The sequence below is a fragment of the Pelophylax lessonae genome (assembly GCF_965119305.1).
Source record: "Pelophylax lessonae genome assembly, chromosome: 8".
Taxonomy (NCBI): Eukaryota; Metazoa; Chordata; class Amphibia; order Anura; family Ranidae; genus Pelophylax; species Pelophylax lessonae.
The window spans coordinates 226,043,748-226,065,495 of NC_138775.1; the positions used below are offsets into that span (position 1 = coordinate 226,043,748).

The window sequence follows — 21,748 nt, forward strand, 5'->3', positions numbered from 1 at the left end:
AGTGGCCAAGAGCACTGGTGCCCCTTTTCTTTCTTCTTCTACCCTTTATATACATTAAAATCCTGGGGGGGAAGAATATAGCTGGACCCCTTTACATTAGACTTCCTCTCTATGTTCTTTTCAAACGTTACCCCATACAACCTTGTTCTACCTATGGTAGCTCCTTGCGAGAACCAGGGATCCCCTAATAAAGTTATGTGGACATAACAGAACACGTGGGGCATCCCAGACTGGAAGTGATGTTTGAAAATCTTAATATGCTAAGTATATGATACTAAAGGCGTTTATACAGCTGCACACTGCCCATGACTGTTTAATGTACCCTTTTAATACATACCTCGCAGTGGCACCCTGGTGTTCCAGATGTGAAAACATTATGTAACCTGTATTTATGTAAAGTCTACGCTTTATTGTGTCTGTTTTCCGCCACTAAATAAAAAAAACAATATGTACAAAACTTTTTTTTTAGTGGGTCTCCAGGCAAATGGCTGAACTCACACAGTAGGGATACATTTGGTTAAGCTATAAAAGAACTTGTAATTTTGCCCTGCCACTCTTATGATTTCTGCAATAAACAGCAAGGAAAACCTCTCTACTACTTTCCTAATCACCTCCTTGCTAAATGGATAAAGATAAACATATTGATTCAATGTCCAATGAGCATGCAAGGGCTGGAGAGGAGACACAGGAAGCTGCATTGGGTCTAACGAAGTAAATGTGTCACCTGCCTGAGTGTCCAGCATGCTAGAGGTGTATAAACTACTAAACTGGTGGTACAGACTTACAAACCCTTAACCCGAGAGACTGTTTGCCAGAAGATGGGCCTTATGCCTCATTCAGACAGGCATACTAAACCCAGGACCCTGTATTCACTATATCTGGTCCTACACAGTACACAGAACATGGAAATGTAATTATTTTAGTAAATATAAACTGCTAAATACATTTTCTCATCAGCAGTATATAGCAGTCTTGTGACTTCTATCAGTGTCCAGCCAAGCACTGGTTAAAGCTTGTAGTTTTCATTCTCCCCCGATTGTCCTATGAGGCTGCAGGACCCCTGACCCTCTGTCTGGACAGTGCTGATTGGTCCTGTGCCAATCACATGCATATTAAAAAAAAAACCCTGTAGCAATAAACACCAAACTGAGCATGTGCAGAGTGCCCCCCAAGGCTCTGTACTATCAGGAGATGGATTTTGGACAGTGGAAGAGAGGGAGGATCAGAGAAGACAGGATCACAAACTGCAGAGGATTAACCCCTTGGGTTCCACAGTAAGTATAACAAATATGCTTTACTGCACACACATATTGATTTCACTATTGTGAGCTTAGTAACACTTTAGGCAAATGCCGCACAGGTGTTCCGTGTATCCTAATGCAGGTAGTCCTATTAATATTACTTGGGAATCAGCAGCTGCAGGAACACAGCTACTGCTCCTAATTTGAAAACCTGGTTGGTGCGGGACGCACCGTGACCACGCCCCCTGGACGCCAGCTTCATTCATGATTCGCGGGACGCCGTGGTTTTATACTTTTGCCTGGAATTTTCCTTATTTTGTAAGTGCAATCTAATAAATGCTTTTCTTTATCTAAACGGAATTACGCTATGTGCCTTTTCACTCTCCCTCCCTATACACATGGGTTTGTTATTGCTGGAGCTGCCTATGAAAGTTTATGAGAGTGTGTAAGAGTCTACCCCTGAGTTCCTGGAGGAAATATCAGAATACCGATTTACACACAAAGCATCTGTGGCCTGCCCATTAGTTTGGGGGGGGCACATGCTTTCTGGTAAGCAGCCAATATTATACCACTACTGTAAAAAGAAAAGAGGTAATTGGCACTGCCTAAAAGGCATGTGGAAGATTAGGGTAAAACCAATAACTTATGTACAGGAGATCCTCCGATATAAAAATTGATATAAATATAAAGTGAAATCACAAATCTATCTATCTATATGTATGTATTCTATGGAAACAAAGTGCAATACCAGTGCGCACACCACCAAAAATGTATATATAGAAAAAAATAATTGTAGTGAGGATAGCCAGTTAAAGAGTCTGGCCAGTGAATCAACAGAAAATTTAATCCTTCCACTGCAATAAATTACTATGAAACTATGTAGTAAAAAAAATTAAATAATAAATAAAACGGTGCGATTGATATAGTGAAATCCAAAATAAAATGTGTAAGTGAAATATGGTTCTAAACAGACCAATATAATAAATAATCCAGAGGATGTAATAATCAATAAGTGATACTAAAGTGCTATTAGTGCGGATGGTCCAGATTAGGAAGTGCTAATCTTGGGACCCATGCTGTAAAAAATGTAAGATTATAAATTTATATATAATCAATCCGTGACAGTAATCGAGAAATCAATCAATCGTATAAAATAGAAAAAGTCCATAAGGTTGCCTCTTGCCCCAAGGTTTCTTCAACTTCCTGCTCTTTTCTGGAATTCAGCAGTCTCTGCACCAATTCTCTCTCTCCTTGGTCTCTTTGAACCCCTTTTCTGTAATTCCTTCCCTTGCTGATTCTCTCTGGCAGAAAAAAAAGGCTGTAGGTGCACTGCCCTCTAATGGTCATATTCAAACATAAGAGAGGCTGTGTTTGAATATGACCATTAGAGGGCAGTGGAGTCACGAGGATCTAAATTACATAGAGGATCCTGCACCTACAGCCTTTTTTTCTGCCACTAGATGTCCTCAGTCTCATGGCCAACAGTTTTCGTCTCACTTTCTCTGAGCCAAGATTGTCCTGGTCCAGGTCTGCAGCCTGTGACTGGACAGTGAAAAGAGAATCAGCAAGGGAAGGAATTACAGAAAAGGGGTTCAAAGAGACAAAGGAGAGAGAGAATTGGTGCAGAGACTGCTGAATTCCAGAAAAGAGCAGGAAGTTGAAGAAACCTTGGGGCAAGAGGCAACCTTATGGACTTTTTCTATTTTATCCGATTGATTTCTCGATTACTGTCACGGGTTAATTATATATAAATTTATAATCTTACATTTTTTACAGCATGGGTCCCAAGATTAGCACTTCCTAATCTGGACCATCCACACGAATAGCACTTTAGTATCACTTATTATTACATCCTCTGGATTATTTATTATATTGGTCTGTTTAGAACCATATTTCACTTACACATTTTATTTTGGATTTCACTATATCAATCGCACCGTTTTATTTATTATTTAATTTTTTTACTACATAGTTTCATAGTAATTTATTGCAGTGGACGGATTAAATTATTTTTCTGTTGATTCACTGGCCAGACTCTTTAACTGGCTATCCTCACTACAATCATTTTTTCTATACATACCACAAATATATACATTTTTGGTGGTGTGCGCACTGGTATTGCACTTTATGTTTCCATAGAATACATATATCGATTTGTGATTGCACTGTTTTGTATTATTGCACTTTATATTTATATCAATTTTTATATCTAAGAGGATCTCCTGTACATAAGTTATTGGTTTTACCCTAATCTTCCAAATACCTTTTAGGCAGCGCCAATTACCTCTTTTCCATTTTAAATTTTTTAATATTGGACTTCACAGTCTATATTTTAGGGGTAGGCAGCAGACATTCTACTATTTATTATATTTCTAATTTATTCTACATAGCGCGGATACTATGGTTTACTACCATTATACCACTACTCATGGGTGTTTCTTCCTGCCTCATCACTCCTTGGGAACTTCATCTTTTGGATATCAGTCTGTGTGCATCGTCCACCCTGGGACTTGTTGTTTGCATCCTAGAAATCTTTATTGGACTCAACATGTTTATGCATGATTTCTGATACACTGTTTTAATACATATAATAACTTCTTTTGTCATATGCTCACACATTGCCATTTGTCTATATGTATTATAAATTTTTACACTCATAATTTTTTCACTATTTAGGATTAGCGCTACACAACAAGAGTACAGTAGCCAAAAAGTTTCCTATGGGCAATGCTTTGAATAATCTGCAATACTTTCTTTACAGGAAAAATACATTTTGTGAAAATATCGAATCCCAACCACGACACTACCTGCCTGGAATTAGCATGTTCTCCCTGTGCCTGCGTGGGTTTCCTCCGGGTACTCCGGTTTCCTCCCACACTCCAAAGACATGCTGGTAGGTTAATTGGATCCTGTATAAAATTTGCCCTACTATGTATGTATGAATGTGAGTTAGGGACCTTAGATTGTAAGCTCCTTGAGGGCAGGGACTGATGTGAAAGTGTAATGTATATGTAAAGCGCTGCGTAAATTGACAGCGCTATACAAGTACCTGAAATAATAATATACTGTATACCATTTTGTATATGATCAATGAAAACACATGAACACAAATATCCAAATCAATATTTAATTTGTAAAAAAAAAAAAAAAAGCGAAGTATTGTTACATCAGTGCGAAGGGCCTGACCTTAAAAGTGTCAACATTACAGACCCCTGCAGCAAATATGGGAATAAGGCTTCAACCTCAGTGGGTATGTGGTTTCAAGGTGCTTTCCTTCTAGTAATCACACTAACCTATCCATGACAGTACTGCAGCAAGTCCATTATGTAAGCTCTGCGCTGCAGAATACAGGGGACCTGCATGACTATCTGCTACATGGATTATTTTCCCCGGCAATTTCCCTAACCTTTACAACCGTACGCCTGCTGGAGGCAGAGGCCCTAAAGCCAACTCTGCACTTGGGAACTTTCAGATTGTCAAAAACACCAACATGTGAGGTTTCTTGGTAGAACATGTAGCGGTCTATAGCAGCTGCTTCAAAATTGCTTCCGGGACTGACATCCTTAAGCATTTACACTTATTCATATGACTGTTCAGCATCACAGTTGTGACCCAGTAAGAATTTGAGGGTAGAGCATCCTGGAAAAACAGCTGATGGAAAGTACAAAAAAAAAATACCCAGCCCCACAGCAGTATCTGGCACATTAGTCATTCTCATTCATAATCAAATCCTGTAAATTTTAATACTAAAGAATGACTTAAGCTGTAAATGCTTATTAACCAAATCCAGCAAGGCCTTGGATAAATCAGCAAGAAAAAGGGGGGGGGGAAGGTTTAAGAACTTAAAAGTAAATCTGCAACAATATTACCCATTTATAAGACAATATTTGGTTAACAGCAGAGGTTACTTTCAGTTGAAAAAAAAAAAAAAAAAGTCAAAAATGATCAGTAGGATTCAGACACAGGAAACCAAAGTTATATACAAACCCTTTATTTCCTGTAAAAGCTAAGCTTGGCCCCACCCTCTCCCTATAGGTTTAGGAGGTCACCCCTTTCTTTTAGCAACCAGTTCAGCTAACATGGCTTCAGAATTGTGATGGCAAGTTCAGCTTTTTCAGTAAAAGTGGAATTTTGCATATAGCTTTCCTCCCTGGTACAGCTATATTCATTGTTCGGCCCAGCCTGGCACTGCAAAGCATTAGCTCAGAAAAAGTCTAAGCTGGGGTTTCTTCTTATTGTGCATATGTACCAGATAGCCATCCATTCCTCTGGCTAAACAGTACTAATGGCAGCTTTCAGACATTCAGGTGTAGGGTTCATCCTAAAGCCTTGTACATATTAGAAGTTTCTTTTAATTCAACCCAGCAGGGCTGAACATTTAAAAAAAAAAAAAATGGATAGCTCAGGATGAGCCGCTGTGCGAACTATCAGATGTTAATACAGCGATCTCCCCTGCTGTGCTATTGTGTTCTGGCACAGTGACAGCCGTCCCGCCCCACCAGAACATGTCGGTCAGGCACTCTAAGCGATTGGCTTAGAGCGCTGATAAGGAGATGATCAGCAGACCTTTTTGGGTCATGCCCCTACGGCAGGCTGACTTCTGTCAGACCGACTCCATTACACACGGGACAAATGGACAGTTGCTATTGAACCAGTCGATGCCACCCAACATTCAGCCCATGTGTACTAGGCTTTAGGAATGAATAAAGCCTGAGCATGCATGCACATTAAGGCTCAATTCACACAAATGGATTTTTTTCATGCTTTTTGCAGAAACACAGGACATTTTTAACTCAAAAGCAAACTGCGTCAGTGTTAATGGAGCCTAAGAGGACACGGGGGTGTGAATATTTTCTGAGCAAAGTGTGTGTTTCTGGGCACAATGAACAGTCAATATCATAAGAACTAGGAGGAAAAGTAAGTATTTTGGTGGGTGGGCCGCACTTGAGGGGGTTGGGGGGTAATAGGGAATTTATTAAAAGACAAATGCACTAAAAAAGGTTCACCTGTCCTTTGAAACCCAAACCTCAGGAGTCTAATCAAAAGTGCCTGGGGAAAAAAAAAAAAAAAAAGTATATTATATATATTTTTTTTTTTTTTGTACCTCTACAACCATTTAGCTTCATCTTTTCATTTTCTAATCAGCCCATGAAAAAGGAGAAGCTGAGTGGAAGCCAGGGGCTTCTGTCTTGCCCTTTTTTCCACTGGAGCAGATGATGACCAAGGTCACAGGTAGAGGAGCAGTACAAGCTTATGCCGATACTTTTCTGCAATCTGAAATAGCCCACAGTCAAAAAAGTTCAGAACTTGATCTATAGTCTACCAAAAGCTGTAAGTGCAAACCATTTATTTCTTTTATAATTACACACTACTGTTTCTTTAAAGAAGAAGACATATGTCTCCTACACACAGAGAAGGTGGCCATTTTGCAAGCAATGGGTACATGCATATTATCCAGTCCAACAATTTATTACCAACCAGCAACACTGCACTGCAATATCAACCCATAATGCCAGTCTGTGTTTGACCTGACCCACTAAAACGGCTCTTCCACTGTGTGTATGACTGGTGAACATGAAGTAGACAAGACCTCATTTTGTTGGTTAAAGAAAGGAACCCAAGAGGTCACAGCAGCAGAGAGATTATATTTACTGCATAATTTATCCCTTTATACACCTAGGACCTGAGGGTGTTGGATACAATCCAGGTGCTGCCAAAATAGGCATTGGGTGACCCTAGTTATGTCTCTGGAAGAAGATGTTTCATGATATAAAATCCTTAGATTGCAAAATGCCACCCCTGAGAAAACTAACCAAATAGTGGGGGGAGGGGGTTGTAGGGGGTGTGGCAGCAGCAAGGGGGTAAAGGGAGTGGGTTTCAGCTAGCTTTGGGAGCCAAGCTGTGGGGAATAAGCCCTGACAAGAATGAGGTTATAAGGCGCAATACAATTCACCAAGAAGCAGATATCACTGCAACCTGTACAAATAAGAAGGGTGATGGTTGTTCAATAGAGCCCAGCTCATTGAGGGCGTGTACTGATAATTTAACACTCATATCAACAAAGCACTGCACTCACAGCACACTCTCACAGGTACTGCAGACTTCAAAAGTGTATCAAAAATAAAACAGGGCGAGGGAGAAAAAAAAAAAATGGGCAGTGATAGAGAGGGTTGGTCGGCCACAGCAAGGCTGCTGCAGTTCAGGGTTTTGGTCTTGGCACCAGCTCTTCAATAGATCGTAACCAGCTGAACACTCAAACCGTCTTCCTGGCAGTCAGCACCCGGACTATAGAACCCACTCCACCAACGGCCAAAGCCTGCAAAGAAAACAATTCAAAGGAAAAAATAATCATCAGAAAAGTCTTAAGGAGGTTGCTTTATATTTAATGAGAAATCAATACTTGCAAGACTTCATTATGTGAAAAATTGGGCACAGTCTGCACATTGTGGATTTTAACAAAAAAAGCATTATATCTATCTATCTATCTTTGTTCATACAATATCTACAGCTAAAATACAAAAAAAAGATAATTCCTTTTCAATCATTTAGTTAACAAATATCAAAATATGTAATGTTTACTGTGGAAAAAAGCAAGTACACTCTTGGCATCAAAAGTAAATTTTAAAGTATAACTAAATGCAAAACTTTTTTTTGTAGTTTTGGATAGAGAAGGATTAGAATATATGTTAGAGGGAATGAGTCTAACGAACATAGACTACAACAGCAGCAATTTGTCCTGTTTACCTCGATCATTGAAAGTAAAAAATAAAATCCCATATTTTGGGTTAACCCCAGAAAAATTGAGGGGAATCTTCCAATCAATGGGGACACTAGTTCTGGTGACCTGGGGGTCCCCTAGAAATTCCCTTAATTTGCAGTGACTGCCTCTCATTTTCTGTTTGGCTACAGGACAGGATGTGAAGGTAAATCTTAAAAAAGAAAAAAAGAAAAAAAGAAAAAAAGAAAAAAAGAAAAAAAGAAAAAAAAGAAAAAAAGAAAAAAAAGAAAAAAAGAAAAAAAAAAAGAAAAAGAAAAAAAGAAAAAAAGAAGAAAAAAAGAAAAAAAGAAAAAAAGAAAAAAAGAAAAAAAGAAAAAAAGAAGAAAAAAAGAAAAAAAGAAAAAAAGAAAAAAAGAAAAAAAGAAAAAAAGAAAAAAAGAAAAAAAGAAAGAAAGAAAGAAAGAAAGAAAGAAAGCCATTGCCTTAGAACGCTGATAAGGAGATGATATGTAAATATATATATATATATATATATATATATATATATATATATATATATATATATATATATATATATATATATATATATATATATATATATATATATATATATATATATATGTGTATATCAGTGCTGCTCACTAATGATATGTGAATCAAAACCAATAAATGTGCAAAATAAATATATGCCATCCTAACACTGTCACTGTGCAAGATTAAAATGATTTAACCTAGTCACTAATATACCTCTATAGGGATTATAAAATGAATACATAAAGTGCAATAGTATACGAAATGTTAATGTGCTAATTATAGAATGGTGGTTGTCCCCTCACAATGACCACCACTCTGCAGAAACCAATATTAAAAAGTGCAAACATATCTAAATGACATAACAGTATTTGAAGTGCCATGTGACAGTAAAAGTTGTACATTCTCAAATAAATATACTATATTAAATCAATTATAAATAAATCCTGTATAGTCCATCAAATAAAGTGACAAGTGCTTGTGCAAATATCATACGACTGCTCTTCACTGTGTCAGGTGCTTCATTCACTGAATGAATTCTATACAGCCCATCAAATAAAGTGACAAGTGCTTCAGTATCTGAGGAAAGGGATTTAGGAGTAATTATTTCAGAAGACTTAAAGGTGGGAAGACAATGTAATAGAGCAGCACGAAATGCCAGCAGAATGCTTGGATGTATAGGGAGAGGTATAAGCAGTAGAAAGAGAGAAGTGCTTATGCCGCTGTACAGAACACTGGTGAGACCTCACTTGGAGTATTGTGCGCAGTACTGGAGGCCATATCTCCAGAAGGATATAGATACTCTAGAGAGAGTTCAGAGAAGAGCTACTAAACTAGTACATGGATTGCAGGAAAAAACTTACCAGGAAAGGTTAAAGGACCTTAACATGTATAGCTTGGAAGAAAGAAGAGACAGAGGGGATATGATAGAAACATTTAAATACATAAAGGGAATCAACTCGGTAAAGGAGGAGAGCATATTTAAAAGAAGAAAAACTACCACAAGAGGACACAGTTTTAAATTAGAGGGGCAAAGGTTTAAAAGTAATATGAGGAAGTATTACTTTACTGAGAGAGTAGTGGATGCATGGAATAACCTTCCTGCAGAAGTGGTAGCTGCAAATACAGTGAAGGAGTTTAAGCATGCATGGGATAGGCATAAGGCTATCCTTCATACAAGATAGGGCCAGGGACTATTCATAGGATTCAGATATATTGGGCAGACTAGATGGGCCAAATGGTTCTTATCTGCCGACACATTCTATGTTTCTATGCTTGTTGTGCAACAAAAAGTGCTCTCCAATGTGTCAAGTGCTTCACTCGGTGCTCCCCTCTCTCATACCCACTCACCAGAAAATGGGAAGATATGAACCCAATATGTATTACACAAGCAGCTCCACAATAAGCCTCATTGAGATAAGGAGACATACTGTGGAGCTGCCAATTGCCTACACCTCTGAAGCCCGGGAGAGAAATAAGGGAAGAAATGCAGGGTGGCATTTTCATATTTAGGCTGTGGTTGTTTCCTTGCTTCAGCCATGATGAGGTCTCAGTCACAATAGTTGAGGACACACTAGGAATGGTCTGGGTGGTGCTCCTTGAGGCCTAGGACCCGTCCGCACCCTAGGTGGAACCTGCTGAGCAGACCAATCCTGGTCAAATTACAAGTTGTTGGAAATCTAGGTAATTTTTCCCCTCTGTGGAATGACCTCTCAATTAATTTGATGATCTTCTTAAATCCCCTGCCAGATTCATAAGCGTCCAGAACCTTATGAGGCCTTAGAGAGCTCTATTGATCTTGGCATGATCACCAGATTCTAATTTCATGAATTTGAAGTGGTGGTGTTGTAGGGTGTACTTGCTCTTTCCATATGACACATTGTTAACTTAGATCATGAAAATCAATACACCATATCAACTTCACCTGTCATCATTTGCTCAAGTTATCAGTAGGTAATGTTCAAACAAAGATCTAATGTTCACCTTTAGGGTCAAAAAGTCAATTTCCGTGGGGTGTACTTTTTTCACGATTGTATGCAACTTTACCGCAAGTGAATACGGTTTAATAAGCCAGACAAGTTTAAAGCCCAGTTGTACCTTCCTCAAAAATTACAGTAAACATTGCCTAGTTCTGACTCAGCAAGTATGAAAACCAATCAGCAAGGAGAGAAAAAAAAAAAACAAAAAAAAAAAAAACAAAAAAAAAAAAAACAAAAAAAAAAAAAACAAAAAAAAAAAACACACTTTTACACTCTATCAATATGGAGATATGAATTTATAAGGACTATAAACTACCCATAAAACTGCACAAGCTCAAATGCAGTTACAGTCCAACTGGTTATTTTTGCATAAGCATTCAGAACCCTAAATGTACAAACCGTACTGGATTCCGAGAACTTTTGCCCATTGCTGGTTAAACAAGTAAGAAAGAATACATGTATCTATAGAACAACCACTACCCCCCCCCCCCCCCCAAGGTGCTCCGCTGTACCTTAACCCTACTTCCACACTAGCCTGGTGTACCACCTGAAGTCAACATAAAATACTGTATAAGGCTGGGCACACCCCAAAATCCTTCTAACTTGATATTGTCTAGGCATGGCAGCTCAAGCTCCGAGTGGTGTAAAGTGAAAGGTGGAGATGCAGTAACACATACATAAAAAACATGGTTTCCTCACTAATGGCCCTCAGTCCACCCCTCCATCCATTCGCAAGGACCACCGAAAATAAAAATGTTGGAGGTAATCACTATAGGAGCTGGTCAATTTTCCCAGAACAGGTGTCAGGCTACATTTACACCTGATCATTACACATTTAGGCGATTTTAAAAGCTTTTTTTGTACATTTTAGGAGTGAGGTGCTGTGCAGAAGAGTCTTGTGGTACAACATGCATTTTTCCAGCATTCTAAGTGAAGTCTATTGGGTCAAAAACTTCCAAATCTGCCTGGAAAGGAGTAAATGTACTTTTTGAGCAATAAGCATCTGGACGTCATATTGGGACACAGCCGCTGTGTCCCGATAGACAACAATGGGGCTGCCAGCACAGGGATGCACGCAACACAACCCTGCACAGGGCATGAATGTAATTTCCCTGTGTGAATGAGGCCCAATATGAAAAAGTCTGTGCAAAGAGCAATGCTAACCCAAAAGTTCAAATTAGCATGCTATTTGTCAAATTTAGACTAGTCAAAACAATGAAAGATTGTGGAGAATTGATTGCTACAGTCATAGCATACAGCATACGGTTCTTTTACTGCTGGAGTCTCAGTTTAGATTCTCACCTTTTCATGCCATTGCAGTAGGACTGCACTGCTGTTGTCAGATGGACTCTCAAAGCCCTTGTAGATGTATTTCATAAGTAGGTCCACATCATTCTTGTCAAGTGACTGAACTGCTTTTTCGATCTCATTTGTTTTGAACGAGACCAGCACTTTCAGCACAAGGCTCTCCGCTCGATCCTGTCATAAGGAAAATCAACAGAATTTAGAAAATAGGTAATCAGAAGACTCTCGTTAGCAAATATCTACAAGTGGGTATTCAGTATTTGGAAGTTCTTGATCAAATTCTTACAGTCCAGCAGAGTGATCAAAAGCAGAATCTTGGGAGTAACAAAAATAAAAGCTTACTTTTACATTACACTAATTTATATTTTATTTCTATTTTACTTTTTCGACTTATTGTTTAGGACCTAGCTGCTGGCCTAAAGTGTGGACTACCAATATGTAGTCTTTATCATGTAAAATGTACCCATTAATAGTTATAAACTGGAAGACCTGCAATACCAAATTTTACCACCAAGCAGAATTCCAGCTAAGGTTCTGGTTCCAGAGAGCCCAAAGGGAGAACCGTTTGAATTAGCTTATGAAAGGTCAGAGCCCGAGAGGAGATCTGGAAACAATAATTAAAAATTGTGCCATGGCTTAGGCCCAAATTCAGCTTACACTTTAGGCCTTATGTGTGCATATTTAAAACTGAATGATCTGATCAATTGATGCTCAGGTCACAGTAGTATGCATTCTTAAAGCATCACAAAAAAATATTCCAAATACCTCCACTACCTAAAATGTGAGTAAACTCCCTTTGTTGATTTTTACCTATAGGTAACCTATTACCTATAATAAGGCTTACTGTATGTACAGTACATATCTCCTAAACATGCACCGTTTAGGAGACATTTACTTTAAAAGCAGCTGGTGATGTCACCAGAGCATGCGCACTGGGCTCTGAATGGACTGTGCCATCTATTCAAAACTCCAGCATGGCTGGTCGAAGCCTGCAAAACCATAAGGAAGATTGGGTAAAGATGGAAGCAATTACAGCGGTGACAGGGTGCCGATGGAGGGCTTTGTTTTCAGGCAAGTCGGTCATAATAAATTATAAAACAAACTGCCCTGGGACCTTTATTTGTGCTGCAATTTACTACCACTTTAATGGCCCTGTAATAATTTTTTCATGAAATGGTTTCTTACTGTATTTTTCTGCCTCCTTGTATTGTCCTCTGCGAGCTCCTGAATCTTTTTCCCCCTCATTTCTATTTGCTTGGAACAAGCAGCACACCTTAGTTGGTCATGTGCAGACTAGAATACACATCCCATAATTCCCAGACCATCTCAGATGCAAGCAAGAGAGGGTGGTTAGGTTCCTACACACGGTGGGACCATGGAGAATGAACATAGCCATCCTCTAACAGCAAGTCGGATCACAGCAGAGTTTAGGGTTACTTGATGTCATAAAGCAATGTAATTTTGAAATATAAAGCTTCCTGTAGAGTCCCATACTTCTTATAGTATAGCATGTGTAGAAAATAAAATGAATGACTTCTGTACATGGATATCTCTGCTCATTATCAGCATGCCATAGGTGAACTGGTCTTATGAGAAAAAGATGCAATAGGAGCATGTGTAATTATCTTCTCTAGTGCCATGGAAGGTAAGCTATCAATTAGCAGAATAATGCAGTGGAAGAACGTTTTTTATTCAGGCTGTCATGTCCTGGCCTGCAAAGGAGCTGCTGTATTCTTTTCTATTAAAATATTTCTGTCTATATCCTGACTATTACAATGCAGGCACCAAATGGTACCTGCACATTCTTCTAGTAACATTTCTTCCTTAGGCTGGGTGCCTAAAATCACCAGCTGCTGATCATGGTATGTATACTGGTACCAGTTTGCATTCAAATCATGAGGCGTGGTCAGCATGTTGACACTGGGTTGAAGTGTCAAAACTTGTAGGTTACGGCAGTCTGGGATTTGGGGCACCCTGGCTTGAGAAGAATTATTCCACAGTATGCACAGGCAGCATTTGGTGCTCTGCACGATTTGGGCACTCATAGGAGAACCATTAAGCTAAACTCTGGAAATTACACAGTCTATCCTTGCAGTGGGGCCCTCAAACTGCAAGGGTTAAATGTTTGTTTAGCCTAGGGGGTGCAAGAATAAGGTGTATTACTTACCTCATCCCTCAAACCCGAAAGGCTTTAAGTACAGTCCTCAAGTCCTGGGCTGCGGGCAGTCCCTCTGTCATCCAGTGTAGAATCATTAGCCCTTGCATTATACACGAGGAGCAGGGGCTTGGGGGGGGGGAGGGGAACGAGTAATACACTGTACACTGCTAGAGTAAAAATCGGTATTTAACCCTTGTAGGAGGGGGGAATTGCAAGGGTAGGTTTTGTCTAATTCCCAGAGGTTAGCTGTAAACTAGACTAGAACATGTAAATAGACTACTACTGGTAAATACTGTTTGCTCTTATAATGGCTGTCAGTGTTCCAGGCCCCCCCCTTCGCTCCCCACACCATATACATGCGGGGAGACATGCAACCAACACCTGACACCTCGCACACAGCTCCTGCCACTCCACACCTTTTTGCAAGGCACCAGATGGTATGTGGTTTCCCTCATACTGGCTGCAGACTTCCTTCCCCTGGCTGCCAGGATTTAGCTGGCATGGTGCGTTTCTCTACCTGATCTGTGCCCTGCTGGAGACAAAGGGCTCGCCCTCGGCCATGTGAGAAGGGGGCAGTTGCCCAGGCAATCATGCCCCAGCCCAGGTAGATCTACCTAGGCTGGGAAAACAGCGTTTTAATTCTTCTGCCAGTCCCCATGGATACTACATAGGTCTGTGAGGACCCCATCTGGGCCTCCAGGAGCTGCCCCGCCTCCCTTTAAAAAGCTTCCTTTCCACCTGTGCTCTCCTTGGCAAATTTAAAGTGAAACTTCACCCAAAAGGAGGGAAGTTCAACTCTTTTCTTGTCCCCACCCTTCCATGCCACACAGTGTGGCTCACGTATGCACAGTGAGCACCCGGCTGTGAAGCCACAAGGAGTCACAGCCAGCTGCCAACAGTTAAAATGCCAGCAATCGGGGACCAAAGACTAGTAAAGAAACCAGCTTGAACGAGCACAGCGCTGGATCCTTGAACAGGTGAGTGTGTTTAACAGTTTTTGCAGCTGCCAACTTTAAATTTCCACACACAGGACTAAGAGCCGGTTCACACTATCGCGACCAGAAAGTCGCCCCATGAAGGAGCGACTTTTTAGCGCGACTTAAATGATAGGCGACTTTGTCTATGGGGAATGCCTGGGTAATCTTTTTCTTCTTCCTGGAAAGTCTGATCACAGTCGCTTGAAAATAGATAAGGATGCGACTTAGAAGCGACTCCCATTGAAGTCTATGTGCACAAGTTGGATAGAGGTCGCCTTGAAGTAGTACAGGAACCTTTTCTGAAGTCGGAGCAACTTCAGTAGTGCATATTAAGACGGCTCTCATTAATTTACATTGAATTTGTAATGACAAGCGACTGGGGGCGAATTGGTCGCACGAGTCACGTCCCAAGTCGGAGTAGTGTGAACCAGGCTCCTCTTAAAAGAAATAAGATAGAAAAATGTAAGAAACACTGTTTAGCAAATAGGTTTTCACAGAGTTGGCATTTTGGTCAAACAATATAGGAGGAAGTATAAAATGCAATAATGGCGCGGCTCATGAAAAGGAAGGAAATGTCCAGTAGTCTAACATGACTAAGCAGGATGCTCATTAGCCACAAACTAAACCACTGTAAAAAAATGCTGTAGTCTGAAGGTAAGACAGCTAGTAGGTTTTTAACAACCTAAGCTTACAGAGTAATTTGAAATATCACATAGAAACCAATCTAAAGCTGGCCATACACTAGCCGAAAAAGCGTTCAAACTCATATTCAAAAAACGAAAAATCGGCCATGAGCGCAAACGATCGTGCCATCATGTAATGACCGAATTTTGAATGATAAATCGTTCACTGGACATAAATGAATCTGTTTTTCGTTCAGTTTGTCACATATGCCTAGTGCAAACAGTTCGGGCGAGAAACACATTAACCTTTCAATTTATCGTTTGGAAGAATTTTCCAAACTGCTCTTTCGATTTTTCGGCTCTGAAAATTTAACTGATTTTCTATTTGTGCCCATTAACTGGACGAAAAACAAACCAAATGACAGATTTTCTAATGATTTTTCAGCTAGTGTATGGCCAGCACAAGATTTCATTAAATCGTTACAAATCAAAACCCAAACCCTCAACCCATCCCCGTTCCTCCATTTCGTTCCCCTTTCCTTCTTCCCCAACTGAACCTTGGTACTGAGTCCCGGTGGAGTCAAAATTATTTCTCAATAAAATAAAGCATGGAGACAGAGATAGATGGGTTTTAAGTTTGCTTTGAATATTAAAAAAAATTAGAATAGGAGGTGTTCTGTGGTGCTCAGATCCATTTAGGTTCCTTGTTAAATCATTACGGTAAGTAAAATCCAAATGGTTGCTTTGGTTTACATTTGTTTCAACATGCTGTTATTAAAAAAGAGGTTCAAGCTAACAATGATGGAAGAAGTTAGTGTGTAACTGACAAACCTCCATTGATTGGATGCACATGAAGCACATTTTAGTCTACAAACTGCAGCAAACACTAGACAGACGTTTACAGGCTTCTATGGGACGCTTCCTCAATAGCAGAGGCTTCTGCTCTGAAGGAGTCTTTAGAAACATGACTATGCTTCTTTTCTGTGAAAGAAATCTGGTCATTCAGAAATGCCGGGTGTATGCAAACACCAACCTGAAGGGACATCAGAGAGAGAGTATAGGCAGGAGCCATGGAGCACATGCTATTGGAAAATTTGGGGATTTTTTTTTTTAACCATTAAGCAGAGAGGTTTGTTTTTGACATCTAACTATTTCTGGTTGTCTGAAACAGAAAAAGGATAAAACTTTTTGCTGGGTATGCAGCATATGCATTGGTTATTTTTATTTAACCAGTTCTGGACCGGAAGGATTTGCCACCTCAATGACAAGGCCATTTTTTTTACGATTCGGCACTGCAGTACTTTAACGGGAAAATCGTGTGACACCGTACCGAAATAAAGTTCATGTCCTTTTTTCCCCACAAATAGATCTTTCTTTTGGTGGTATTTGATCACTTCTGCAATTTTTTTTTTTGCGCTATAATAAAAAAAATGTTTTCGTGCAAATTTGTATTCTGCTACATATTTTGTGAGAAAAAGATAAATAAAAATAAAGCACAATAAGCGTATTTTGATTGGTTTGCACAAAAGTTATCGTGTCTACAAACTAGGGGAAAGATTTGCCATTTTTTTTTAATTTTTACTAGTAATGGGGGGGGGGGGGGGGGGGGGGGCAGGGACATTACTACAGTAATCATTGATAAAATATGCACTGTTTCTGTAATGACACTGGCAGGGAAGTGGTTAACCTAGGAGTGATCAAAGGGTTAAGTGTGAGCCTAGGGGAGTGTTTTTTCTAACTCTGGGGGGGGGGGGGGGGGGAACTTGTGAAATGATCACAGACACCTGTGATCCTATATAGAAGGATCACAGGCACTCGTGATCATTTTAGAGAGAAGAACGGCCAGCTGTGTTTACAACAGCTGCCCGTCCTCTCTCAGCGGGGGAATGATTGCGGGTGCCCAGCAGCAATTGCGGCTGCTGGTCCCATGGATCGGCATCCCTGCTGCCTAGAGGGGACAAGAGCGTGCCACTGCATGCACGCCCCCCAGCACCACTTCCGCGACCGACGTACCTCTACGTTGTTTCGCCGAGCCAGCCTGCCACAGTAAAAGTGCAGTGGGCGGTCAGGCAAGTGGTTAATCTATACATACACTGCAGATAAACGAATCTGCCACTGTGGCTTTGGTATTCTGACAGCTGCAGCTGGCACCTGTCAGAATTATCTGAACAGCGTCTGCATTTGATTGGATGCAGCTGCCGTTTGACTGAATGTCCTGCCCTGTGGTTTTGATTTTTCAATTGAAAGGTGTCGGGCGGAAGGTGGCTGTCAGCCACCCACATAGTGAGTTTCAACCTGTTTTTCAGGGCTCGTCTGAAATTAATTTAGTGCATGCAGCATAAATCTATGACTGGCCACACATTATACAAATTTTCTTGTACAAAAAAAACTTACCTTTAGATTTACCAAAACCCTTTCAATTTTTATGCAATCAGGTAGGCCCTTGCACTACAGAGTTGAAGGTAAATCGAAAAAGGTAATGGAATAAGAAAATTCTAGCGTGTATGACAAGCTGATGTATCTTAGATTGTTTTTGGGCAGGAGATGAGTACAAACCTGGAATTAGGCTGATCACAGATGATTTAAACTTTAGCCAATTTCTGACCCACCTCCCAAAAATTCATGCTTTTGTATCTTACTGCAGCAGCCAGTACATGTGCACCACTGTCAGAGTGATGTGAACTTTCAGCAGATGTAGTGTTCAGGTAATGGATTTTGGTAGTTCTAAGAGAAACCTGCATTTCACATAAAACCCCAAAGTAATCCTCCTTTCACTGATGTGTAGAAGGTAATCTCTGATGCAGCTCTTGCAGTCCCATGCAGGAACATTAGCATGGCTGAAGTCAGACTATTCGCTATATCTCAATATAGTGTTGAGTCTACCTGTCTCTCAGTTTGTGAGTGCATTCATTTGTGACTTTAGTCAATTTAGGCTCCATTCACACTTGTATGACTACAAAGTTGCACTGACTTTGGAGTGTAACTTTGATGCAACTTTGCTACGACTTTGGCTTTAACCAGTGATAATGGACAACTGTTGCAATGTAGAACATTAAGGTATGACTTTAAGGGCCCTTTCACACGGAGCGGACCGCATTGTGATCCGCTCCGGCACTTTTTTTTTTCACGGAGCAGATGACACTTGTGTCATCCGCTCCGTATGTCCGCATATCATCCCATCCGTTTGCGGATGATATACGGACATAATGTAAGTCTATGGGCATTGCCGATGTCAGCTGATGACACCGCTGACATCCGATTTTGCTTCCTTTCCGTTTTTTGAACGGAGGAAAAATAGGGTTCTGTTCCGTTCCAAAAAAATGGAACAGAACTGAAAGGAAGAAAATCGGATGTCAGCGGATGGTATTCCACTGACATCCACAATGCCATTGACTTACATTATGTCCGTAAATCATCCGCAAAAAAAAAATAAAAAAAATAGGATGATTTGCGGACATACGGAGCGCCCGTGTGAAAGGGCCCTAAGGCAACTTTTGAGGATAACATTGAAGTCTATGGCCCTCAAGTTGCATGAAAGTAGGACATGAACTACTTTAAGTTGCACATACATGAATGGTTATCATTGGAAAACATGGTGTCCAAAGTTGCATGACAAGTTGCACAAGTGAATGGCTCCTTAACACTGCTCCAGTAAGACAGGTGTGACTTGTGTGTATTTTTTATTTACAATTGTTGGAGAGATTCTTACCTTTGCAGACTGATTCTTCGTATTAATAGGTGGATTCTTTAAAACAGCATGTAGAGCACCCATCATGTTCCCTGTGCACCAGCGTTAAGGAAATCAAAAAGGACAAAAACACGGTATATTAAGAAGAAGAAAAAGAGAATCATTGGGTGTGCCTTCTATAATACATGATGACACTTTCATGGACAATCCGTGCATGACAAATGTTAATCAATTCCGTCATCTGCGTTGAATTCTGAATTATTCATTATTGCTCTACATTTGGAACGTGGAAGTTTGATTGGATGACCTCTAGCATAAGCCTCAGTACCAGTGCTGGTAGCCTTTGTATTTTTATTTGTAATCTGAACATTCCCATGTGCAGTTTGATTGACTTCCATGGCGATAGCTAAGGGGCTCCGTTCACACCATGGCGTTCCGGAGCACGGGTGAAATTGCCGCAAAATGCGGGGCAAGCTTGCGATTCCCATTATTTTCAAAGGCACCTTTTTGCTGCAATTGCCACTATGGTGTGAATGCAGCCTATATAGACATCAAATGCATAGTTTGAGCTTCTGCAAAACTTTATAAATGTAAAAATGTCCAGGTGTGTCTACTTAGTATCAGTCAGGAAATCCACTGCAAGGTCTATTTGGGCCTTGGCTGCATTACCACTGATATAAATACCCCAAAAACGCCTTCTTTTACTTTCATATATGGTTATCCAATAAAACAAATTATACAGAGGTTTCTTCATCACTAACTCTGGATCGCTCAGCAGTCCCTCCCAGAGCCAACCTCAGGAACCGCAGTCATTTGACTACAACAAAACAGGCAGCATTGCTAGGTTTCGTGTGTGCGTGCACAGGCAGCGTATGTACATAGGGCTATAGTCCCATCTGGGATAATGCATACAAGGCTGGCTCCACCCTGACTCTGCAAGGCAACCCTAAGCTTAGATTCACAAGTGAGTGTTTTCTTGTTTTCAAAATCAACAAAAAGGTGAGGGAGATTAAGACTCCGTTCACACTGGGGCGACCCGTCAGGCGACCTGGTCGCCTGACAGGTCGCCTGCCATAGAGTAGCTGTGGACCCGTTCTAATAGGAGCGACACAAGTCGCTCCGACTTAGAAAAAGGGTCCGGAGCTTCTTTAGGGCGACCTGGAGCGACCTGCATTGACTTCAATGATATGAAGTCTGTGCCGGCCGCTCCGAGGTCGCGGTGCGAGCTGCGCACCGCGACCTGTGAGGTCACCCCCAGCAAGTAGCGTCGCCCCAGTGTGAACGGGGTCTTAAAGAAACCGAATAAGGCTGGCCATACCTTATACAATTTTCTCATTTAATTTCCTTACCTTCAAATATGTAGTGAAAGGGCCGGTCTCATTGCATTTGAATTGTAAGACCGCATTCACACTAGTACGACTTGGACCGCGACTTGTCACGCTCCCATTATGTAGTACAGGAGCCGTTCTAATAGGAGCGACAAGTCGCTCCGACTTAGAGAAAGGGTCCTGTACTACTTCAGCGGCGACCTGGAGGCGACTTGCATTGACTTCACAGGTCGCCCCCTAAGTCAGAGCGACCTAATGTGAACGGAGGCTAAGTGTTTAGGTTTGACCTCATATTATATGGTATTGGTAAATCTAAAGGAAAAGTATAGAAGAAAATAGTACAGTGTATGGCCAGCCTAAAGCTGGATACACACTATACAATTTTCTTTAGATTTTTTCCCTTTAGATTTACCAAAACCATAGAATATGAGGTCAAACCTAAACACTTACAATTTGTATGCAGTCAGACAGGCCCTGCAATACATAGTTGAAGGTAAATCTAAACAACAAAAGTTGAATAGTGTGTATCCAGCCTAGGGGCTTGATCACACTTGCTTTGGACTCCAAAGAGCGATCTGATCTAAGTTTGGATCGCTCTTCAGGGAGCATTTGACCAGTGATGAGGAGAAGTTGTATTGCCTCCTCGCTGCCTACTTTATCGCTTGCTAGGGCGCTTGCATTCACTTGAATGGGTCGCGTTCGGGGAAGGGGGCATATAGTTGCAGGGGGGGGTATAGTTCCTTATATTGCATGCGTACACCCCTGGCTGATGCCCCTACAGCTAAAGCAGGTGTGGTGGTGGGGGGGGGGGGGGGTTCAGTGAAACGGTGGCTCAGCTGTGGGGTTTTACCACCCCTCCAGCATGAAGGAGCCCTTGAAGTGTTACTAAACCCAGGGCCCTGCATTCACTATATCTAGTCTCCCACAATACACAACATGGAAATCCATATATTTTAGCCTGTGGGAGCACTCAAACCAAAAGGGTCATATACATTATGTAAGCCTTCTTCAACTAATGTTGATTTAATGTTGGTGATATATCTTTTATAGTATGCAACTGTAATATATTGCAGAAGTGGTAGAAAAATACCTGAAGATTGTAACATTTTGAAACGCATTAGATTCTCCTTAGTGTGAAACATCTATGCTGTTCCCTTCTTATGGAATTGGACAGCAGCCAGTTGGAATGTCACTGTCACT

The 21,748-nt window shown here is 40.7% G+C and overlaps 1 protein-coding gene across 1 annotated transcript in view; it reads right to left on the reverse strand.

The window, feature by feature from the left end:
* Positions 1-6,877: 6,877 nt before the first annotated feature.
* The window catches only part of ARPC5 (actin related protein 2/3 complex subunit 5), a 19,036-nt gene continuing 4,165 nt past the window's right edge, over positions 6,878-21,748 (reverse strand). The window contains exons 2-4 of the mRNA XM_082266619.1: positions 19,242-19,312; positions 11,772-11,948; positions 6,878-7,557 (exon numbers count right to left, since the gene is read on the reverse strand). Coding sequence (XP_082122745.1) covers positions 7,495-7,557; positions 11,772-11,948; positions 19,242-19,312 — 311 coding nt within the window. The 3' untranslated portion in view covers positions 6,878-7,494. The remainder of the gene's footprint in view (positions 7,558-11,771; positions 11,949-19,241; positions 19,313-21,748) is intronic.